This window comes from Gymnogyps californianus, unplaced genomic scaffold (assembly GCF_018139145.2).
Source record: "Gymnogyps californianus isolate 813 unplaced genomic scaffold, ASM1813914v2 HiC_scaffold_94, whole genome shotgun sequence".
Taxonomy (NCBI): domain Eukaryota; kingdom Metazoa; phylum Chordata; class Aves; order Accipitriformes; family Cathartidae; genus Gymnogyps; species Gymnogyps californianus.
The window spans coordinates 163815-185344 of NW_026114487.1; the positions used below are offsets into that span (position 1 = coordinate 163815).

A 21530-nucleotide genomic window follows, 5' to 3' on the forward strand; every position below is an offset into this window, starting at 1 on the left:
TCACTTAGTGTGACTGACCATGTTTCGTTCTCGCCATTGCCTCCTTATCATGTCAGTCAGGTTTGTGTCCCTGTATGTTCTTGTTTATGGCTTTCTCTTTGTCTTATTATTCCTTTTTGCATTGAAAAGGTCCTTGACCAGATACTCCTAATGGAGCAGATGCTCTCTCCTTCCACATACCCTTACAGTTTTTATTAATTTCCTTTTTTTTAAAAAAACCAAACCTTTCAGCACAACACTTCAGCATTCCCCTCCTGTTCCCCATCAGAAATCAGTAATTTAAAAGTCAGCAAATACCAAGTGCTGAAGCCAATGGGTTAGCATTTTGTTATTTATTTCCTTCTACCAAGCTCTGAAAAATTCCTTTTTTATAAATTAAACAATGAAAAAAATGTTATTTTCAATTCTATATCATTACAGTCAACATAACAATGCATCTAAAATGTGTGTCCACAATATATCAGGTATACATTTTTAGGAAAAGGAAAAAAAAAAGGCTTTCTAGGCTTGTTAAAAGGATAATGGTCCCATATTTTTATTAACAGGTTAGCAAAACAAAATCCAATGGATTACAATATTTACATGTTATTTGAAAAATAAAGTAGTGATAAAAGCATGTCACAATTGTTTAATTTTTTTTTCATTTTTGGTAACTATTACAAACACTCAATCCAGGTATGAAACTTTTTAAAGACATTTGAAATGAGGCCAATGAAAAAACAAATACAGGCACAAAATTTATACTTTTCCCTCCAGTGCGTTTTCTACATGATGCTCCCTCCCTCCTCCAAAAAAAGCAAACCCCCTCAAACAAAACCAAAAAATCCTGCAAACCCACAACTGACGAATCTTTAAGAGCAAAACACCATGCTTCTCAAATAGCACTAATTCAACAAATGCAATTTTTGCCATCAATTTTATTTGAAGCTGTCTAGGGTAACATTTCCTCAGGAGCTTCTTTATCCCCTCCCCAACAAACAAAACCCCCCCCCAAGACTAAGACACATGCATTTCTAAAACTAGGTTTTAGTCAAGTATTTCCTACTTTTTGGAAAGAAATTCTTTGTTCAAAATCAGAACATACCATGGGTACCAGATCCTGTATTCCTTATTCAGGCAAAATTGCTGTTGAGTTGAGTAGGATTTCCACCAAAGAAAAAGTGCAGGATCAGCCACAAGGTATGTAGATTCTTATTCATTCTATACTGCTCCCCTCATGCTAAAAGCTAAGGAGTAGGGGGAAAAATTAGCAACTCCCATCAGCTCTCCAGACTCAATGTAGTATGTAACTATTTCACTTCTGCTTGCAAAAAGATGCAAGAACTGACATCGTTCTCTCCCACTATACCAAAACAAAAAAAGCACACCCACCCACCCCACAGACTGGGGCGGGGGGAGGGGGGAAGAGATGATGACACCAATCTTGACAGAAAGTACTGGTGCGAGATGACTAGATGCTCATTTGAAAATTGACAGAATAATTATGAGGACCGATGTGTTTGGCCCATAAGCTGCATAGCTGTGCTGTTAGTTTGGTTCTTTAGTTAAAAAAATTTTAAATTTTTAAAATGCTAAACACAGAAATAACAAGTTTTATATTCACAGGAATTCTTTTCCCTGTCCCCTTCCCCTTTGGAAAAAAATAACACCACCACTCATTTTGCATGAGAAAGTTCATTGTGTCATTTTTGCAACAGTTCAAGCTGATAGGAAATAAACATATGGCAAACAAAACCACACAATCAGTCACATGAAATCTATCAAATACTAAAATTATGGTTGAATACTAACAAACAGCTTACCTGGAATAAAGGATGGCAATTCACAAACCATTATCTAGAAATTAAAGACTGTCTCTCTCTTTTTAAATTTTTTTTATTTACTAAAATAATTAAAAAAAAAATCACAGTATTTTAAGAAATAAAATCCACAGTGGGATTTTAAGCACAATTTGTTTTCCTTTCTTTAAAACTTTATTTCTTCCTCCTTTCACCACCTTGCCCAGCAGTCTCTCTACTTTAATCATAATGACAACAGGCAGTACTAACAAATGCAGAGATGTCCCTTTGTTAATTTTGAGGTATTAGGAAACAGGTGGCTGTTTTAAGCAAAGCAGTTTCTGTCTTGTTTTTGTTTTCTTTTCTAAAGCAGTTACATTCAATCTGGAAAATCATAATGTATTGAAATTAGAAAAACGCACCAAAATTTGTGTGTTGAAAAGTTACATCACCCCCCAACCATGCTCATTATGCTTCTGTTTGCAAACAATACAAGTCTCCACTGCAAAGCACATTGTGTAATGTAGAGACACAGGGAGTTGTTTCATTAGTCCAACATGAATGTAACTTCCCATTGTCAAGATCCAGAAGAAAAGATGCAGTGATATAATGGAACCACTTATTCCATCATTTAATTAACTTTAATATACACACACTCACATAGGTACCAGTGCTTTGAAAATAGATCATTCATTCCTAAAAGCAGCTTTGTTTCTTCCTTCTGCCCACCCCACCTGCCCATCCCTTCCCATTCACCACTGTTCAAGTAAGTTCATTAAAATCACATCAAATTTTTATTCATTTTTGGCCTCTGAGGTCTCTTGGAGAGGTTTGTCAGCAGCTACAACACTGACTGTAGTTTCACTGTTGTGGGACAAGTCCAGCACCATTTTCTCAGTGCTTTCCTTTTCTTCTACTGTCAGTGTATTAACAGTCTTTTCTGTGTTCTCCTTCAGTTTTCTGTCCTCTCTGGTCCCTTGCTTACTTTCATTCAGAGCCCTGAAAATCCAAGCAGCAGAAAATGGAAACCTTTACAATCCAAACATGCTTTGGATACAAGGAAATAAGGAGAGTACTTCTCCCAAACAGTTAACAAACCAATAAATCTTATTAAAACTTGCAACATTTCAAGTACTTTTATTTAAACAGACAATAAATAATACTTTCTCTTACCCTTTATCCCTCCACAGCCTAGCTACAATATTACATTCAAATGTCTTCCACATGCCAGTAATCCTGGCTGAGATCTCCTCTTTGAAGAAACTCTAGTCATCAAAGACATCTGTTCTACTGAACAGAACTTTGTCAAGAGAAGGAAAATTAATGTTCCAGAGATGCCTATTATTTCACAGCATGGACTGATATTTATGAGCATGAAAGGAAAAGATATTTGTTATTAACTTCATCATGTGCTTTTTGGGGAGAGAGCACACTTATTGAGATTTTCCTTCACTTGAAGCCCTTAACACTTCTCTGTACATAATTCTTTGCACTGGAACTCCAAGTTTAGTTGCAATTTGGATTTGATAACACTAGATTTTAGCTCCCAAACAGAGGGAATTTCTGGAACGATCTGTATTCTGGAAACCCTTGGCCATCTGTAGATAAAAGTTTCTTTCAGTTTGAGGTCTGATCTAGACCTGAAACTGGAAGGATGTTTGGACATATGGAGATATTCAGGTACAGGTTTAAAAACAACAGTTACCTTGGATTTCTGGGTTCCTGGGTCAAACAGGATGGACAGAAGCATCTAGTTGAGTAAATACATCTGATAATTGCATCCAACAATGTGTTTGTTAGACAGAATTCTTCTCTTGTTAGAATAATCTGTCATATCCCTGTGTTTGCTTTCATTACAGGTTTTTTTGGGGGGAAGGGAGGAATGGGTGGGGAGATGTACAAAGATCAACTGTTACATTTGGCTGTTATGCAAAGGAGTCTGCAAACCAACTTACATGCCATGCCTCAGCACATGTCGTTCCCAATCAGAGCCCTCTGTAAATGATCGGCCACAGAACTCACATGGAAAGCGCTTCTCTGGAGCTCCACTGTCAGGATACATCATGGACTCTGGGAGAGAATGAAATTATCTGCACATTCATGAGCATCAGGGCAAGAAGGGACCTTTATGATTCTACTCTGATCTTCCCTGCTGCCCTTCAGGGAAGAAAAAATATCCCAAAGAAGCAAAAGATTTTCCTTTAAAAAAGTAGGCATTTCTGAAATTGTCCTCCCTATCCTAAAAATGCAAGGTGTGAAAATTCTATAACCACCACTATGAGAAAAGGTCAATTAACTACAATATGGAAATGGGACACACACACACACACACACACTTTCAAAATAATGGAGTGCTTCCCACTTAGACACCTACATGAACAGCCAAGATTTTGTATTAATACCTAAAAGTGAACTGAGGTTCTCTGAAGTGACCAGGATTTCAAGAAGCTACAGAGCCATCCTGAAAAGTCACAACACACATTGCAGCTGAAAAATCCCATCCTCCATTTAAGTTTGTTATATCTATTTGCAGAGATGTTTTATTGCTCCCTGTATTTGAACAAGTGAAGAGATTGTGGGGTTTTATGTCAAAACCAGCACTGAGAGTTTAGTGTGGAAATAGCTTGAAAGCAAAACCAAAAGAGAAAACTTGAGTCAATATGTAATTTTCAAATCAGTGGTGCAAATCTTAGGAAATGGAGACTTGGTATACTTGGCATCTGATACTCATAAGAAATTGTCATTCCCTCAACATGAAGTCTCATGAATAAGAGAATATCACTGAAAGGATGGTATCTTAACTGCACAGGTGTTTCATCTGAACCTAATAATTTATACAAAACATTTAGGGCCTCATTTGCAGAAGTGTCAAGCACCTAGCTTTACATCCAAAGTCACTGGCAGCTGAGGGGACAGCATTTCTGAAAGCCAATCCCCATGTGAAAAGAGCCAGCTTTAACAAAAGATGAAAAATTTTCTAATAAATTAAGATCACCACATAAGCCTTTAAAAATAATTGCATGGACCATCTCGCTTCATTCTTTTCACTGGAAATGAGACAGCATATACTCAGAGCATTAATTTCTTAGCAGGAATTATCTTAAGTAAGAAATCAACAGAATGTCTTTCTGACTCCTCCCAAATTACATAATGAAAGAAAAGGGATTTTGCTTCATTTCAGTTCTTATATCTGCTCATTTGGTTTCTTCACTCTCAAATTTACTCCATTAGAGATCAACCTATAAACTCAGAACCGCCCATGTGCTCACTTTTCTTCTCTATATGTTAAATTTTGGAAAGGTATTTTTGCTACATGTTTCCCACTGGTTGCCCTTTATTAAAATTCTAGATGGAATGGTTCTTTACACTTTTTTTTTTAAATCCCTTCCATCTAGAAGAAAAAAACTTATTTCATATTTCTTAGCATCAGTGATTTACTATGTGGTTAAACAACAACAAAGCAAGGTCCCCTCCTGATATGAGCAACAGAAAGAAAGTCAGTGCCATGGGCTCCATTCACATCTGGATCTGACTCCTACAGTTAATACCATATACATGGTCCAAATTTATAAATACCACTGAAACACATTGCCCCTGTACCATGACTAATCCAACACCTACGGAGGGTAGAAGTTTTGAAGGTGACAGCTGCTCTTCTGTACAAGAACAAATCCAGAGTACAGTAGACAATAGGACATTTATTTTAGGACTGTGCAGACATAATAGAGCCTATTTTGCTCAAATGAATAGGGAGAATTTATACTTATAATTCCCATTAACAAGCACTACCCTAATAATTCTGCTGTCCCTTCTGAATACATTATATGTTCCCACCTACTTCCCCATGAGTCCCTGATTAGTTTGGTTTCTTGGACTGTGAATTCAGACTGCCTCCCAGAAAGAGTAATCAGGCCATGCACTTACCTGGGGTCTACAAAATAGGGGTAACATATTGCATAGACACCTGACTTGCATTTGATTTTCCCGCATTACACACACAAATACACATGCACACTTATTTTTATCTACTGAAGAAAAAAAAACAGAGAAAAAGATTCAGATTTCTTTTAAAAGTAAGATATAAAGGTCAGTAGAGACAGACAGTCCCTCTGGGATGCAACTTCTGGCAAGAACAGCTATTCTTTCCCTAGAGTATCTCAGATGAATAACTTAATCCTTTTCCACGCTCATCTTCTTCCTTCCAGGTCCAAATATTTTCTTTTGTCCTTTACCAGCAACCAACGATTCCTTTCCTTTCTGTACTGGTTTTGGCTGGAATAAAGTTTTCTTCATAGTAGCCTATATGGTGCTGTGTTTTGGATTTGTGACCAAAACAGTGTTGATGATAACACAGGGATGTTTTAGTTATTGCTGAGCAGTGCTTACACAGAGTCAAGGCCTTCTCTGCTTCTCACATTGCCCTGCCAGCGAGGAGGCTGGGGGTGCACAAGAAGTTGGGAGGGGACACAGCTGGGACAGCTGACCCCAACTGACCATAGTGATATCCCACACCACATGACATCATGCTCAGCAATAAAAGGTTTGGGAAGAAGAAGGAAGGGGGGGACGTTTGGAGTTATGGTGTTTTGTCTTCCCAAGTTACCGTTATGCGTGATGGAGCCCTGCTTTCCTGGAGATGGCTGAACATCTGTCTGCTGATGGGAATTAGTGAATGAATTCCTTATTTTGCTTTGCTTGTGCGTGTGGCTTTTGCTTTCCCTATTAAACTGTCTTTATCTCAACCCACAATTTTTCTCACTTTTACCCTTCCGATTCTCTCCCCCATCCCACTGCAGAGGGAACAAGCAAGCGGCTGTGTGGGGTTTAAATGCCCACTGGGGTTAACCCACAACACCTTCCCAACTGACACAGCAGTTGAGCTCTGCTAAGATGGCATGCCCAACTCCTCCTTCTCCAAGAAGGAATAATGATTCTTTGGTCCAATGTCCCAACAGCTCATTCTTTGCAACGACTCAGTATAGCAGACATTAGTCTTAAGCTGTCAATCTAGGCCACAGCTTGACTCACAGGAAGAAATCCTGGCTCTGCTGAAGTCATGGACTTCAGAGTGTTGAGCCAGCATTTCCTCCCAGATACTCAGAGACTGAAGATACACTCTAGGCAAATCCCACCTCCTGGTAACACCATGAAGACTAAAATCAGCAAAAGCATCCAAGTGGTATAAGACATTACAGTTTGGTGCAGTTTGAAAGCTGTGACAACATTAGCTACTGTTACAGGCAATATTTACGAGCACAGGTATAGTCCTATCCTAATAGGGTGAAAATTTTTTTTGAATTGGAAGCAGTTTCTGAATATCAACTAGAACATGATGTTAACATGTGACACTGCACCCAAGCCATGTAGCCATGTGTCATGGTTTAACCCCAGTCAGCAACTCAGCACCACGCAGCCGCTTCCCCCTTCCCCCTCCCAGTGGGGTGGGGAGGAGGAAAGGGGAAAAAAAAAAGTAAAACTCGTGGGTTGAGATAAGAACAGTTTAATAACTAAAGTAAAATATAATACTAACAATAGTAATAATGAAATACAATAATAATAATAGTAATGAAAAGGAATATAACAAAAAAAGGAATGGGGGAAGGAAAAAAAAAAAAAACCACTGATGCACAATGCAATTGCTCACCACCCGCTGACCGATGCTCAGTTAGTTCCCGAGCCACGATCCGTGCCTCCTGGCCAACTCCCCCCTGTTTATATACTGGGCATGAGGTTCCATGGCATGGAATAGCCCTTTGGCTAGTTGGGGTCAGCTGCCCCAGCTATGCTCCCTCCCAGCTTCTTGCACAGCTGCTTGCTGGCAGAGCATGGGAAACTGAAAAGTCCTTGGCTTAAGATAAGCGCTCCTTAGCAACAACTAAAACATCAGAGTGTTATCAACATCATTCTCACACTAAATCCAAAACACAGCACTGTACCAGCTACTAAGAAGAGAGTTAACTCTGTCCCAGCTGAAACCAGGACACCATGTCTTCAGCACCTGTGTCAATTGGACACTTGAAGACCACCACTATAAGGTGCAAGATACCATTTCACAAAAGATAAAGTCAATAGAACTTGGACTTTTATAAAGGTAGATGGCATAAGGACTTTCCATATTTTTATCCACTCTAATAAAAAAAAATTAAAAATTAGAACTGATATTACCTGAAAAGGAGAAAAATTAACAACTGTCACTTCTAAAGGGAAGCTGGGAAAGAACAGCAGTGAAATAAAATTTGGGAAATAAGCATGATTTTTAGATCACTCATTTGAACAGTCAAATACAGATTTTTCAGCCAATCACAGATATTAAAGGAGACTGCAGGTAAAAAAATAAAATATAAACAAAATTGCTAAAACATTATACCTAGCTTAGTTACTGATCACACAAAGCACAGTTATGTCTGTTTCTCCCTGCAAATTTAAATCTCCAACCTAGAAAGTGGTATTCTTACATTTTCATACTAATTGTCAAGAATCTCCAGCATCCTGAAGCCAATTTAAATGATGATCTTAATTTTATTTTTTTTTTCTCCCATGGTAGAGTTTATAGGGATTTATGAGGCTCAGCTGATAGTACCTTCTTTTTCTCTGTCTGGATACCATTGTTTCCAGGGTCATTTCAGCACCTGTGCTTGTGTGTAGTGCTGATGTAATCCTCACAAAGACAGCATGACTCTTCATCCCTTTCTAGCTGCTGGTCTACACAAAACATTAATGTCTGCTACAGCTGCAAGTTAGGGGAAGCTGGTCCTTTAGTCAAATTAGACTCATTCTTTCAGCTCTGAAGCTCTTAGGGTCACATCCCCCACTGAACACACACTTGAACAAACTTCCACATGAGAGTGCAGAGTTAATAATGTCAAACTTTGGAACGTGTGAAACCAACATCCCTCCTGCTCGTCTCCTGATTTCTTTTAGGGCTGCTAACAAAGATCTCATGGAGGATGTTTTTCAATAAAAGTTGTTTCCTATCTAACTCACTTTCTTCCTCATTAAATAAAGATATCACCAGTCACACTGGCCATTAAATGTTGCGTTAATGGCCCCTTCATGTTCTGTAAACTGCTTGTGAATCTAGCAATCTTAACTTTTACAGGTTTGAAAATACCTGGGGAGACATGGTTTCTTTTGTGAACAACTCTTGAATGAACTTGAAATGAGCTTTAAATTGAAAACTGAAATTTCAAAAGGAAAAAGGTAAACATGGCAGCATGCTTTTAGTTATAAGTACACAGAAACTTGGCACCCTGCAGTCAGCATCAGGAGGTTAGATGACCCCTGGAACCTGGTGATTGATTAGGCATGACAAAGGCTCACTGCAGTTATTAGTTCAAATCAAGCTCCTTTTACTGTTGAACAAGAATTGCAAACATATTGCATTCAGTTGATGAAGTCATGCACTATAGAGCAGACTTTGAGAATACATGGAGTATTCCAGTCAGGACCAGTGTCGTGGTTTAACCCCAGTCAGCAACTAAGCACCACGCAGCCGCTCCCTCACTCCACCCCACGCCCAGTGGGATGGGGAGGAGAATCGGGAAAGAAGGTAGAACTTGTGGGTTAACGGTTTAATAACTAAAGTAAAATATAATACTAACAATAATAATAATGAAATATAATAATAATAATAGTAATGAAAAGGAATATAACAAAAAAAAAAAAAAGAGGGGAAAACAAAGAAAAAAACCCCAGTGATGCACAATACAATTGCTCACCACCTGCTGACCGATGCCAGAGCAGCGATCCGCCCCTCCTGGCCAACTCCCCCCTGTTTATATACTGGGCATGATGTTCCATGGTATGGAATACCCTTTTGGCTAGTTGGGGTCAGCTGCCCTGGCCATGCTCCCTCCCAGCTTCTTGCACACCTGCTTGCTGGCAGAGCATAGGAAACTGGAAAGTCCTTGGCTTAAGATAAGCACTACTTAGCAACAACTAAAACCTCAGAGTGTTATCAACATCATTCTCACCCTAAATCCAAAACCCAGCACTGTACCAGCTACTAGGAAGAAAATAATTAACTCTATCCCAGCTGAAACCAGGACAGTATCCACCCCTTATTCTATACCATTTACGTCATGCCCAGATCCCACACTTTCTGATACATTTCCAATTAATCACCACCACTTTTCCTGTCTTTTAATATATACACACAGATATCATTCCCGCAGTCTATGGGCCATCCCTATAAAATGTCTGTTGAGTTCATTCAGTCCATGACTTTGGGCTCCATCTGTCATAACAGTTTGTCTGGGCAGGAGGGATGGTACGAAGTCCGCTCAGTCGGCAGAACAGGATCGGGCTTCGCTGTGGTGTGGTGGGCGGGTGACATTGGGCGCAGCAGGAGGATGGTGTGCAGTGTTGGATTGTTGCATGCTGCAGTCAGTCCTGGTTCCATCAATACTGCGCTTTGGTCGGTTTTATCAAAGTTCATTCTTCAATAATCTAAGTGATTCTTATTGTAATACCATTAATATAGTATATAACAATCACAATAATGATGACATACAGTGGCAGGGTTATTTAGCAATCAACATCATACAATTTAATTCACTGCCTATTCTCACCTAAAATCAAATCCCCTTGAGGCACACATCGGACTTCCCCATCCTTCCGCATCACCCACCAAGTGCACCCAGGTCCTTGAGCAAAAGCGATCCCACGAATGGGTTTGCCTTTGCCTGAGGCAGGAGTAACCCAGACTGTCTTCCCTAGCATATTTTTTATGTGCACTACAGGAACTTTATCCCCTTCTACAGTACATAAAAGTTCTGATTGGGCAGGGCCAGCTCGATTGACAGATCCTCTAGTATTGACTAACCAGGTGGCTTTTGCTAAATGTGTATCCCAATGTTTGAAAGTCCCACCCCCCATTGCTCCCAATGTAGTCTTTAACAACCCATTGTATCGCTCGATTTTCCCAGAGGCTGGTGCATGCTCTTTGGCCCAGGTGTCTATGAGATTGTTTCGGAAATGAGTCCCATTGTCTGACTCAATTCTTCCTGGGTTGCCATGTCTTTAACCGCTTGTCTTGCTTGATTGCAGCACATGTTTCACATTCATGGATAAGCTGTGCAATAGTGTCCATGGTCAGGTCCACCTGTTCATCACGAGCCCATCTATATGTTGCATCTCTTCCTTGATGGCCTGAGGTGTCATGGGCCCACCAAGCCAGAAATAATTCACCCTTATGTTGCCAATCCAGATCTACCTGAGCTACTTCAACCCTAGCAGCCTTGTCTACCTGTTGATTGTTTTGATGTTCTTCAGTGGCCCGGCTCTTGGGTACGTGGGCATCTACGTGACGTACTTTCACAACCAAGTTCTCTAGCCGGGCAGCAATATCTTGCCACAATGCAGCAGCCCAGATGGGTTTACCTCTGCATTGCCAGTTACTCCGCTTCCATTGCTGCAACCACCCCCACAGAGTATTTGCCACCATCCACAAGTCAGTATAGAGATAAAGCATTGGCCACTTTTTTCGTTCAGCAATGTCTAAAGCCAGCTGGATGGCTTTCACCTCTGCAAACTGACTCAATTCACCTTCTCCTTCTGCAGTTTCTGCAACTTGTCCTATAGGACTCCATACAGCCGCCTTCCACCTCCAATATTTTCCCACAATGCGACAGGACCCATCAGTGAACAGGGCATATTGCTTCTCATTTTTTGGCAGTTTATTATACAGTGGGGCCTCTTCAGCATGCGTCACCTCCTCCTCTGGCGATATTCCAAAATCTTTGCCTTCTGGCCAGTCTGTGATCACTTCCAGGATTCCTGGGCACCTGGGGTTTCCTATTCGACTTCATTGTGTGATCAGTGCAACCCACTTACTCCATGTAGCATCAGTTGCATGATGTGTAGAAGGGACCTTCCCTTTGAACATCCAGCCCAGCACTGGCAGTCAGGGTGCTAATAGGAGCTGTGTTTCAGTACTAACCACTTCCGAGGCAGCTCAAACTCCTTCATGTGCTGCTAATATCTCCTTTTCAGTTGGAGTATAGCAGGCCTCAGATCCTCGATATCCCCGACTCCAAAACCCTAAGGGTCGGCCTCGGGTCTCCCCTGGTGCTTTCTGCCAGAGACTCCAGGTAGGGCCATTCTCCCCGGCTGCAGTATAGAGCACCTTTTTAACATCTGGTCCTGCCTGGGCTGGCCCAAGGCCTGTTGTTGCTCAGGGTCCCATTTAAAATCATTCTTCTTCCAGGTCACTTGATAGAGAGGGTTTACAATCAGACTATAATTTGGAATATGCATTCTCCAAAAACCCACAATGCCTAAGAAAGCTTGCGTTTCCTGTTTACTAGTCAGTGGAGACATAGCTGCTATTTTGTTGATCACATCCATTGGGATGTGATGACGTCCATCTTGCCATTTTATTCCTAAAAACTGGATCTCCTGTGCGGGTCCCTTCACCTTACTCTGTTTTATGGCAAAACCGGCTTTCAGAAGGATTTGGATTATTTTCTTCCCTTTCTCAAAAACTTCTTCTGCTGTGTTGCCCCATACGATGATGTCATCAATGTACTGCAGGTGTTCTGGAGCTTCACCCTGTTCCAGTGCATTCTGGATCACTCCATGGCAAATGGTGGGGCTGTGTTTCCACCCCTGGGGCAGTCGATTCCAGGTGTACTGGACGCCCCTCCAAGTGAAAGCAAAGTGTGGCCGGCACTCGGCTGCCAAAGGGATTGAGAAAAATGCATTAGCGATATCACTTGTGGCGTACCACTTGGCTGCCTTTGACTCCAGTTCATATTGAAGTTCTAGCATGTCTGGCACAGCAGCACTCAGTGGCAGCGTGACTTCATTCAGGCTACGATAGCCTACTGTTAGTCTCCGCTCTCCATTAGACTTTCGCACTGGCCATATGGGGCTATTAAAGGTCGAGAGAGTCCTGCTCATCACTCATTGGCTCTCCAGTTGACGTATCAGGATATGGATGGGAATCAGGGAGTCTCGGTTGGTGCGATATTGCCGCCGGTGCACTGCTGTGGTAGCGATTGTCACCTGTTCTTCCACCCTCAGCAACCCCACAACCGAAGGGTCCTCTGAGAGACCGGGCAAGGTGGACAACTGTTTTGTCCAGAGGACAATTCCCTCTGTCTCCAAGGCAGCTATACCAAAGGCCCACCGATACCCCTTTGGGTCCTTGAAATACCCTCTCCTGAGATAGTCTATGCCAAGGATGCATGGGGCCTCTGGGCCAGTCACAATGGTGTGCTTTTGCCACTCATTCCCAGTTAGGCTTATTTCAGCCTCCAATACAGTTAGCTGCTGGGATTCCCCCTGTCACACTAGAAATACAAATGGGTTCTACCCCATTATAACTTGATGGCATTGAGGTACACTGTGCCCCGGTGTCCACTAGAGCCTTATACTCCTGTGGGTCCGATGTGCCAGGCCATTGGATCCGCACAGTCCAATAAACCTGGTTGTCCCTTTCCTCCGCCTGGCTGGAGGCAGGGCCCCTCTAGTCCTGGTCGTAGGATTCTCCACTCACTTTTGGTAAAAACGGATTAGAATTCCTTCTCATAGGATCAGGAGTAAGATCAGCCCTTCCACTCTGTCTGCCACACTGCTCAGACAGCCCACCGGCGATTGGAGCAGCAGTTTTCCTGGAAGAACCCTCATTTGTGATTGTTTTTTTCCTTGCAATTCACGTACCCATGCATCTAGGACCGAGGTAGGTTTTGCATCCCACTTCATCATATCCTCTCCATGGTCACGCAGGTAGGTCCACAGGGTACCCCGTGATGTGTACTTTCTATCATCTCCTCTCTCTTGAGCAGAGGGAAGCTTATTCCTAATAGCTGAGATATTGGTCCATACAGGTGGGAGGCAGAACTTATCCTCAAATTGCTGGAACTCTCGGGACAGTTTCTCGGCTAGTAGGTCTGGCAGTTTCTCCACTGCTGAGGTGAGGGAGGAAGAGACACTTTCTTTGTATTGCTGGAGTCAGCCAGCCAATTCATCCACTGTTGGTCCCTCTTCGTCTTTCCAGTCCATTACTGTCAATGAGTTGGCATAGGATGATGGTGCACTCTGTGTAAACTTCCACCACATGGGTCGTGTGCAGTGGACTTCGTCTGGATCTGTTGGTAACTGCACATTGTCTGGGTCATAATAAACCATCTCCTGCACGGCTAATTCCCTAAGGTACTGGATACCTCTCTCCATGTTGGTCCACTTGCTTGGATGACATATGACATCTTCCTTGAAGGGATACCTTGCCCTCACGCCTGACAGAACTCGCCTCATGAGGCTGAGGGCTTGGGTCTTTTTTCCAATCGCTTTATCAATGCCCCCTTCCCTAGAAAGGGATCCCAGCTGCTTGGCTTCCTTACCCTCTAATTCCAAGCTACTGGCTCCGTTATCCCAGCATCAGAGGAGCCAGGTGATAATGTGCTCGCCTGGACGATGGCTGAAGTCTTTTCGCATATCCCGCAGCTCACTCAAGGATAGGGATCGGATGATTATCTCTGGTTCTGCCTCTTCCTCCTGTTCTCGTGATGACCCTGGTTCACCTTCATCCTTTGCTAAGCGAGCTGGGTTTTTTGTATATTTCTTCTTCTGTACAAGGGTGACATACTGGCATGGGTTGGTTCTCTGGTTCAGCTGCAATGCCTGTCACGGGGGTTGGAGTAACTGTAGTGCCTGTCACTGGAGTTGGAGCGGCTGCGGTACCTGTGACGGGCGTTGGAGTGGCTGCAGTGCCTGTCATGGGGGTTGGAGTAACCATAGTGCCTGTCGTTGGGGCTGGAGTGGCTGCGGTACCTGTGACGGGCGTTGGAGTGGCTGCAGTGCCTGTCATGGGGGTTGGAGTAACCATAGTGCCTGTCGTTGGGGCTGGAGTGGCTGGAGTGGCTGTCGCCGGGGTTGGAGTAGCAGTGCCTGTCATTTTGTTGTCAGATCCAGAGACCTTTGCTTCCCCTTGAGGGTACTGAATAGTGTTGAACAGGGCTCGGTAGGCAGGGGCCAGGCCCCAGCACATTGCAGTGATTTGTGTCTCCCTGGAACTGTCGGGGTGACAGCATACTTTTCCCAAATGTTCTACTAGTTTTTCAGGATTCTGCACTTGTTCAAGGGTGAAGTTCCAAAACACTGGAGGTGCCCACCATCCTAGGCATTTGCCCATGCTACCCCACACACCCTGCCACTCATAACTCTCCAGCCTTGGGGCATATCTCTGGGTGATCCTCTTAAGTAGTTGTTTAACCCTGAACAAGACCTGAACCACATTCAGGAACAAGCTAGTTCCTAGCAATAGGACCATGTTAGTTTCAAAATTCCAAGGATATGCAAAATTCTCAAAATTCTCAAACACTACTGTAATTAGCCTGGAGGAGGAGGGGAAGGTGAAGGAAGGTGTCTCCCCCATAGATTGGCTCTCCGAGGAGAAAAGGTAAAGGGTGTAATTATTAATAGTTTCCGATAGATGGCGCCTGAAGTACAGAGGTGACGGCAATGCTGAGTACAAATACTGGATTAGTCCCACAACCAATAATTTCATCATACATAAGCGAGTGTTACATATAGTACAGCAAAGCAAAAACCTTAATCCACCTCACCTTATGGGTGACAAGCAGCAGCACAGGGACTATATACAGCAAGTGAGGTGATACATAGCACAACTCTAAGAACGAATGCCACAACTCTAAGAGCCAATGGATCAACATTGTGACCAGCAACTATTAAACTAATATAATGAATGCTTATAACAAGTTCAGTTTAACACGCTGTGGTGAGATCTGTTGTTATCTCAACCCTTCGGGCCTCACATTGGGTGCCAAAACAGACTGTCATGGTTTAACCCCAGTCAGCAGCTAAGCACCACACAGCTGCTTCCTCACTCCCCCCGCTCCCAGTGGGATTGGGAGGAGGATAGTGAAAGAAGGTAAAACTCATGGGTTGAGATAAGAATGGTTTAATAACTAAATTAAAATATAATACTAACAGTAATAATAGTAATGAAATATAATAATAATAATAGTAATGAAAAGGGAGATAACAAAAAGAAAGAGAGAAATAAAACCCAAGAAAAGACAAGTGATGCACAATGCAATTGCTCACCACCCGCTGACCGATGCCCAAGCAGCAATCCGCCCCTCCCAGCCAACTCCCCCCTGTTTATATACTGGGCATGAGGTTCCATGGTATGGAATATCCCTTTGGCTAGTTCAGGTCAGCTGTCCTGGCTATGCTCCCTCCCAGCTTCTTGTACACCTGCTTGCTGGCAGAGCATGGGAAACTGGAAAGTCCTTAACTTAGGATAAGTGCTACTTAGCAACAACTAAAACATCAGTGTGTTATCAACATTATTCTCACAGTAAATCCAAAACACAGCACTGTACCAGCTACTGAGAAGAAAATTAACTCTATCCCAGCCAAAACCAGGACAACCAGATATTTGCACTAAAATGATTTTAACATTAAATGCAAAATAACCCCAAACACAAAAACACACAACCCCCCCTCACAGTCCAATTCACCAAGAACTACCTTTCTTTATCCCTACTCAGCTAACCATCTGAACAATAAACACATGAATAAGACTTACTGAACTCAGTGGGATTATTCATAGATGTGAATTTAGGCAGAAATGTAAAGTACAGAGTTGGAACGATGGTTTAGAGGTAAGGAATGGAACTACCCTGTCTTCAGAGTTGCCGACCAAAGTGATGGCAAAAGGGTCACTCTCACAAAAAGGAGGGAAGGAATGCTTTATAAGCACTGGGCAGACAGTGGGCAGACAATAGCCCCAAAATAAGCTTGGCCACTGAACTATATCCCTCACTGGTATAATGTGGAGCAGCAAAGCTGAACATGGGTTACCAACACAGAATAATCTGACAGCCCACTAAAATATTCCACTTATGTATTTTCCTAAGCCCTCATAGTTATCTGCACAGTCAAAGATATTACCAGTATTTTCTCATAACATTTTTTTTTTTTGGAGCATGATTTGGTTTCTTAAACAGAAATCTTGTCATAAGCATTAGAAACACAAAATTCCTCCAGGAAGTGTCTTGGCAAAAGCTCTATTTTGCCCATACTGACAAGCTTCCACGACTTAAGGAATCTGCTGTTGAGTCAACAGTTGATCTTGCTTGATGGAACTGGCAGGGTCCATTACAGTATCCAGCATAAAAGAAAAAGCAACTATACTGACCTCTCTCTTCAGTCTTGTGACTTAACTCCTTTTCTTCCTCGTCGCTGCTGGAGCTCTCTGTTTTTCCCTTCATTTGTTCCAGCTGATCCAAGTTAACCCGTCCAACCAGCTCAAAATTACGACTCACCTTAAAAGAAATGGTTTTGTCAACAATAAACACCATCATCAACTATTGAAAACAACAACCCACCAACAAAGCTATAGGCTGAAATGGGAAATTTATCAGGCACCTAGTCAAATTAATACTCATTTCCCTTCAAGCACAATTACATTCACTGTTAATGATTCTTCTTTCCTTTTTTATACTAAATTTCTCCATTTTGCTTCTCAAAATGATCCTATTATTTGAGAAGCTTCCCTCATTTTGACGTATTGAAAGTAAAAAATCCAAGCAATGCTAAGCACTCTGTTGTATCCCCCCTTTCATGGGAGTGTAAAACTGATAGGATCAAGCATCACTATTGCACACCATCACTGCAGAAAAATCCTTTGTGAATGCTTTATTCAGCTTCATGTGTGAAAAGATGGGACCTGAGTGACCACTTTGACAGACAGAGCCCAAGCCATCAACTGTTCTTATGGACATTTGGGGGTGGGGGGCATGGAATGGGGGAATAGTTGCCCTGGTGTGGGTTCTCCATGGACTGGAGTCCCTTTGAGAGTATCTGCTCCACCATGGAGCACCTCCTACTCTGTTGTTTCCCCTGATTCCCTCCTCCTCTCAGTTTCCTCATTCTCTCTGCATTCCCACCTACTCGCTCCGTCATTTTCTGCCCTTTTAAATATGTTCTCACAGAGGTGCCACCAGCTTCACTCATGGGCTCAGCTTTGGTCAGCAGTGGGTCCATTACTGAGCTGGCTGGAACCATCTCTGTCCGGCACAGGGCAGCCCCTGAACTCCTTCCACAGAGGCCACCCTTGCAGCCCCCCCCACTACAAAAACCTTGCCACATCCACCCAATACAAGCATATAACTTAAGACAGTACATATTGTGAGAAGAGATCAGGAGCTGCCCTGTGCCAGACAGAGCCAATTCTAGCCAGCTCCACAACGGACCCATGGCTGGCTAAAGCTGAGCCAATCAGCAAAGCCAGTGGTGCCTCTATGATAACATATTTAAGAAAGGGTAAAACACTGCATGGCAGTGTGAGGAGTGAGGAAAAAAAAGTGTGAGAAACAACCCTGCAGAGACCAAGGCCAGAGAAGAAGGAGGAGGAGGAGGTGCTCCAGGCACCAGAGCAGAGATTCCCCTGCAGCCCATGGCGAGGACCACACTGGAGCAGGTGGATATTCCCTGAAGGAACTGCGGCCCATGGAGAGCCCACGCAGAAGCAGGTTCTCCTGACAGGAACTGCAACCTGTGGAGAGGACCCATGCTGGAGTAGTTTGTGAAGGACTGTGTGCCCTGTGGGAGGGACCCTACACTGGAGCTGAGGAAAAGTGTGAGGAGGAAGGAGCGGCAGAGAGGAACTGTTATGAAATGACTGCAACCCCCATTCCCCATATCCCCTGTGCCACTCGGGGTGGGGGGAGAAGGTAGAGGAGTTGGGAAGGAAGGAGTGAAGTTGAGCTTGGGAAAAATAGGCTGGGGTGGGAGGGGAAGGTGTTTAAGGTTTTTTTGTATTTGTTTCTCACCATCCAACTCTATTTTAATTGTCAATAAATTAACTTAATTTTCCCCAAGTCAAATCTGGTTTGACCCTGACAGTAACTGGTAAGTGATCTCCCTGTCTTTATCTTGACCCATGAGCTTTTTCATCATATTTTCTCCCTGTACTGGTTTTGGCTGGGATAGAGTTAATTTTCTTCATAGTAACTAGTATGGGGCTATGTTTTGGATTGGTGCTGAAAACAGTGTTGATAATACAGGGATGTTTTAATTATTGCTGAGCAATGCTTACACAGCATCAAGGCCTTTTTTGCTTCTCATGCTGCCCCGCCAGCAAGCAGGCTGGGGGTGCACAAGAAGCTGGGAGGGGACACAGCCGGGACAGCTGACCCCAACTGACCATAGGGATATTCCATACCATATGATGTCATGCTCAGCATATAAAGCTGGGGGGAAGAAGAAGGAAGGGGGGGACGTTCGGAGTGATGGTGTTTGTCTTCCCAAGTATCCATTATGCAAGATGAAGCCCTGCTTTCCTGGAGATGGCTGTAAACATCAGCCTGCCGATGGGAAGTAGTGAATGAATGCCTTATTTTGCTTTGCTTGTGCGTGTGGCTTTTGCTTTCCCTATTAAACTGTCTTTATCTCAACCCACGAGTTTTCTTAATTTTACCCTTCCAATTCTCTCCCCCATCCCACTGGAGGGGGAGTGAGCGAGCGGCTGTGTGGGGTTTAGCTGCCCACTGGGGTTAACCCACAACACTCCCCCTGTCCTGTTTGAGGAGGGGGAGTGAGAGAGTGACTGGGTGGGCCTCTCCCTGCCAGCCAAGATCAACCCACCACACGGTGGCATATCAGCAAATAGCAAGCTACCCTAAATACAGCAGTGTGTTAGTATCATGTTCCTAGAACTGACAGCTGTGTTGAGGTGCTCTGACTTAACAAGTTACCTATTAGATTTAAGCAAAGGCCACATGCATGGTACTTACTGTGACTCAGCTCATGCACAGAAACTCTTTAAGATGCAGTAAGCCAATCGTGCACTTAAGCCCAGAGAGTGGGCACAAATTAGCCAGATAAGGTTTAGAAATGATTAAAGAAAGATAGGGGGAAAATAACCCTTACTACTGGGAGTAACCACTTCAGGTTTTTATTGGAGAGAAGGGAGACCCAAGTAGAGGGAAAATCTTCCCAGCTTGATGCACTCAGTCAGAGGGGTGGGGAATAGTGCTTCTTGGATCTCCTAGGACCCTTGCTGTGGTCACTGGGAAATGTGCAACATCTCAGATCCCAGTTAAACTGTGGAAACATTCTCAAGTAGCAATAAGGAGCAATAAAGGAGCATACCAAGCCAACATGTTCACAGTGTTCATTTTTAAAATGCAGTCAGTTTTGCTGGTACTTTTGACACTCATTTTGTCAAATTTTTGGGGGGGGGGGGCGCGAAATGTTGTTCAGTCAACAAAGTGTGAACAAGTTTTTAGTGAGAATCAGGCAGCTCAGCTCCTGATAGTTGGATTCAATGAGTTCCCTCCCCACAAAATGACAAAAAAAATACTCTGTAAACATGCTTCAGTTATAGAATTTTGCTACTCTCACAGCAACACAGCTGAGAACTACAGAAATCCAAAGCAGACAGAAGTCTGTGGAAAGCTTTCTAGTGACTTCTCCAAGTATGGATCAGGTCTGCACTCAGAAGGTTCCACACAAACACCAAAGCAGCCTTAACTTAAGCAGTAAGTATAACAAGCTTCTATTTTTCCCTTGTTAAATGTAAACTGGAATGTACTGACTTGTGTTATTAAAATATGCATGGCATGTCACTTTGCCCAAGTTGCCAGAGCAATCTTACGCTTTGGAAGCTCCTGTGTCTTAGTGTCCGAATCACACAGCCTTAATGTTGTTTCATAACTTAAAAAAAAAAAAAATCTCACAATACATACAAATGCTTTTTCCAGATAATCATACTCTACATTCAATAGTCAGTGAATTCTGGTCAATCTCAACAGCTTTAGAAACCCACAATCTTGAATTTCTGAAAAAATACAGAACTTGAGAGAAATTGAAGTCCAGCACAGGAGCCTTCTCCAAATTTTGGAAAAAAAATGCGGGTTGGCTATTCAGAGTGGACATGCAAATAAACTAGATATAGCATTTGCAAGAAGTAGATATTGTTACAAATTAAATCCCTTTGGATGTTACCTTGTGCTCATCTCGAAGATGAGTGTCCAGCTCCTCTGTGTGTTTGGTCTCATAGTAGCAGAGTTGACATTTGTAAGGTTTAAGTTCATTGTGCTTCTCTATGTGTTGCTGCAAACTCTCATCACTGGAGCAGGTAAAGGTACACTTATCACAGCGGAAAACAACTCCCTGCAAGTATTTTGACAGTTTGGAACGGCAAACTTCAATGGGAACAACCCGCTCTTCTGTGGGGAGAGGGGAATGTTTATTAAGTTTTAAGAAAAAAAACCCATCAGGCAATGTGTCAACAGCTTTTAACATACCACCCACGCAAGAAACAGGATCTGCTATTTGTGTATGCAATCCACCTACCGAGCTAAAACTGGACCAACAAAGAAATACAAGAAAATTCCCTTTCTATACAGACAGAGTTAATCCTCCATGACTACAAATGCAGATGTCCTTACAAATGTAACCACTCATTAGGTGAACAGGATGGGAAGAAGAGATTTGGGGCAGATAAGAATGTTGGGGCAGATTTGTGAGACAGAGTAGCAGAGCCTAGGAATATAAAAGCAGACATAAATCAGTCAGACCAAGTTCCATTCTGGTTCAATACATGACAGAAGCCAGTAAAAGGTGCTAGAACTGTAATAAACAGGGAGCATGTAGGGTGATTCCCAATACATCACCCTCCCAGCTTCTGATGATCAGAGCTGGTATTCTCACCATCACATTTAATGCTACTCACTGTGGGAGTGAGAGGTCGTGTGCAGCAGTGTCTTCTCCTGA

General features: G+C 42.8%; 1 protein-coding gene across 1 annotated transcript in view; it reads right to left on the reverse strand.

The window, feature by feature from the left end:
- Window positions 1–2530: 2530 nt before the first annotated feature.
- The window catches only part of LOC127029288 (zinc finger protein 462-like), a gene marked incomplete at its 5' end in the record, with an annotated part of 29396 nt that continues 10396 nt past the window's right edge, over window positions 2531–21530 (reverse strand). The window contains 4 exons of the mRNA XM_050914855.1: window positions 2531–2777; window positions 3734–3848; window positions 16948–17074; window positions 20760–20983. Of these exons, the coding sequence (XP_050770812.1) occupies window positions 2573–2777; window positions 3734–3848; window positions 16948–17074; window positions 20760–20983 (671 nt within the window). The remainder of the gene's footprint in view (window positions 2778–3733; window positions 3849–16947; window positions 17075–20759; window positions 20984–21530) is intronic.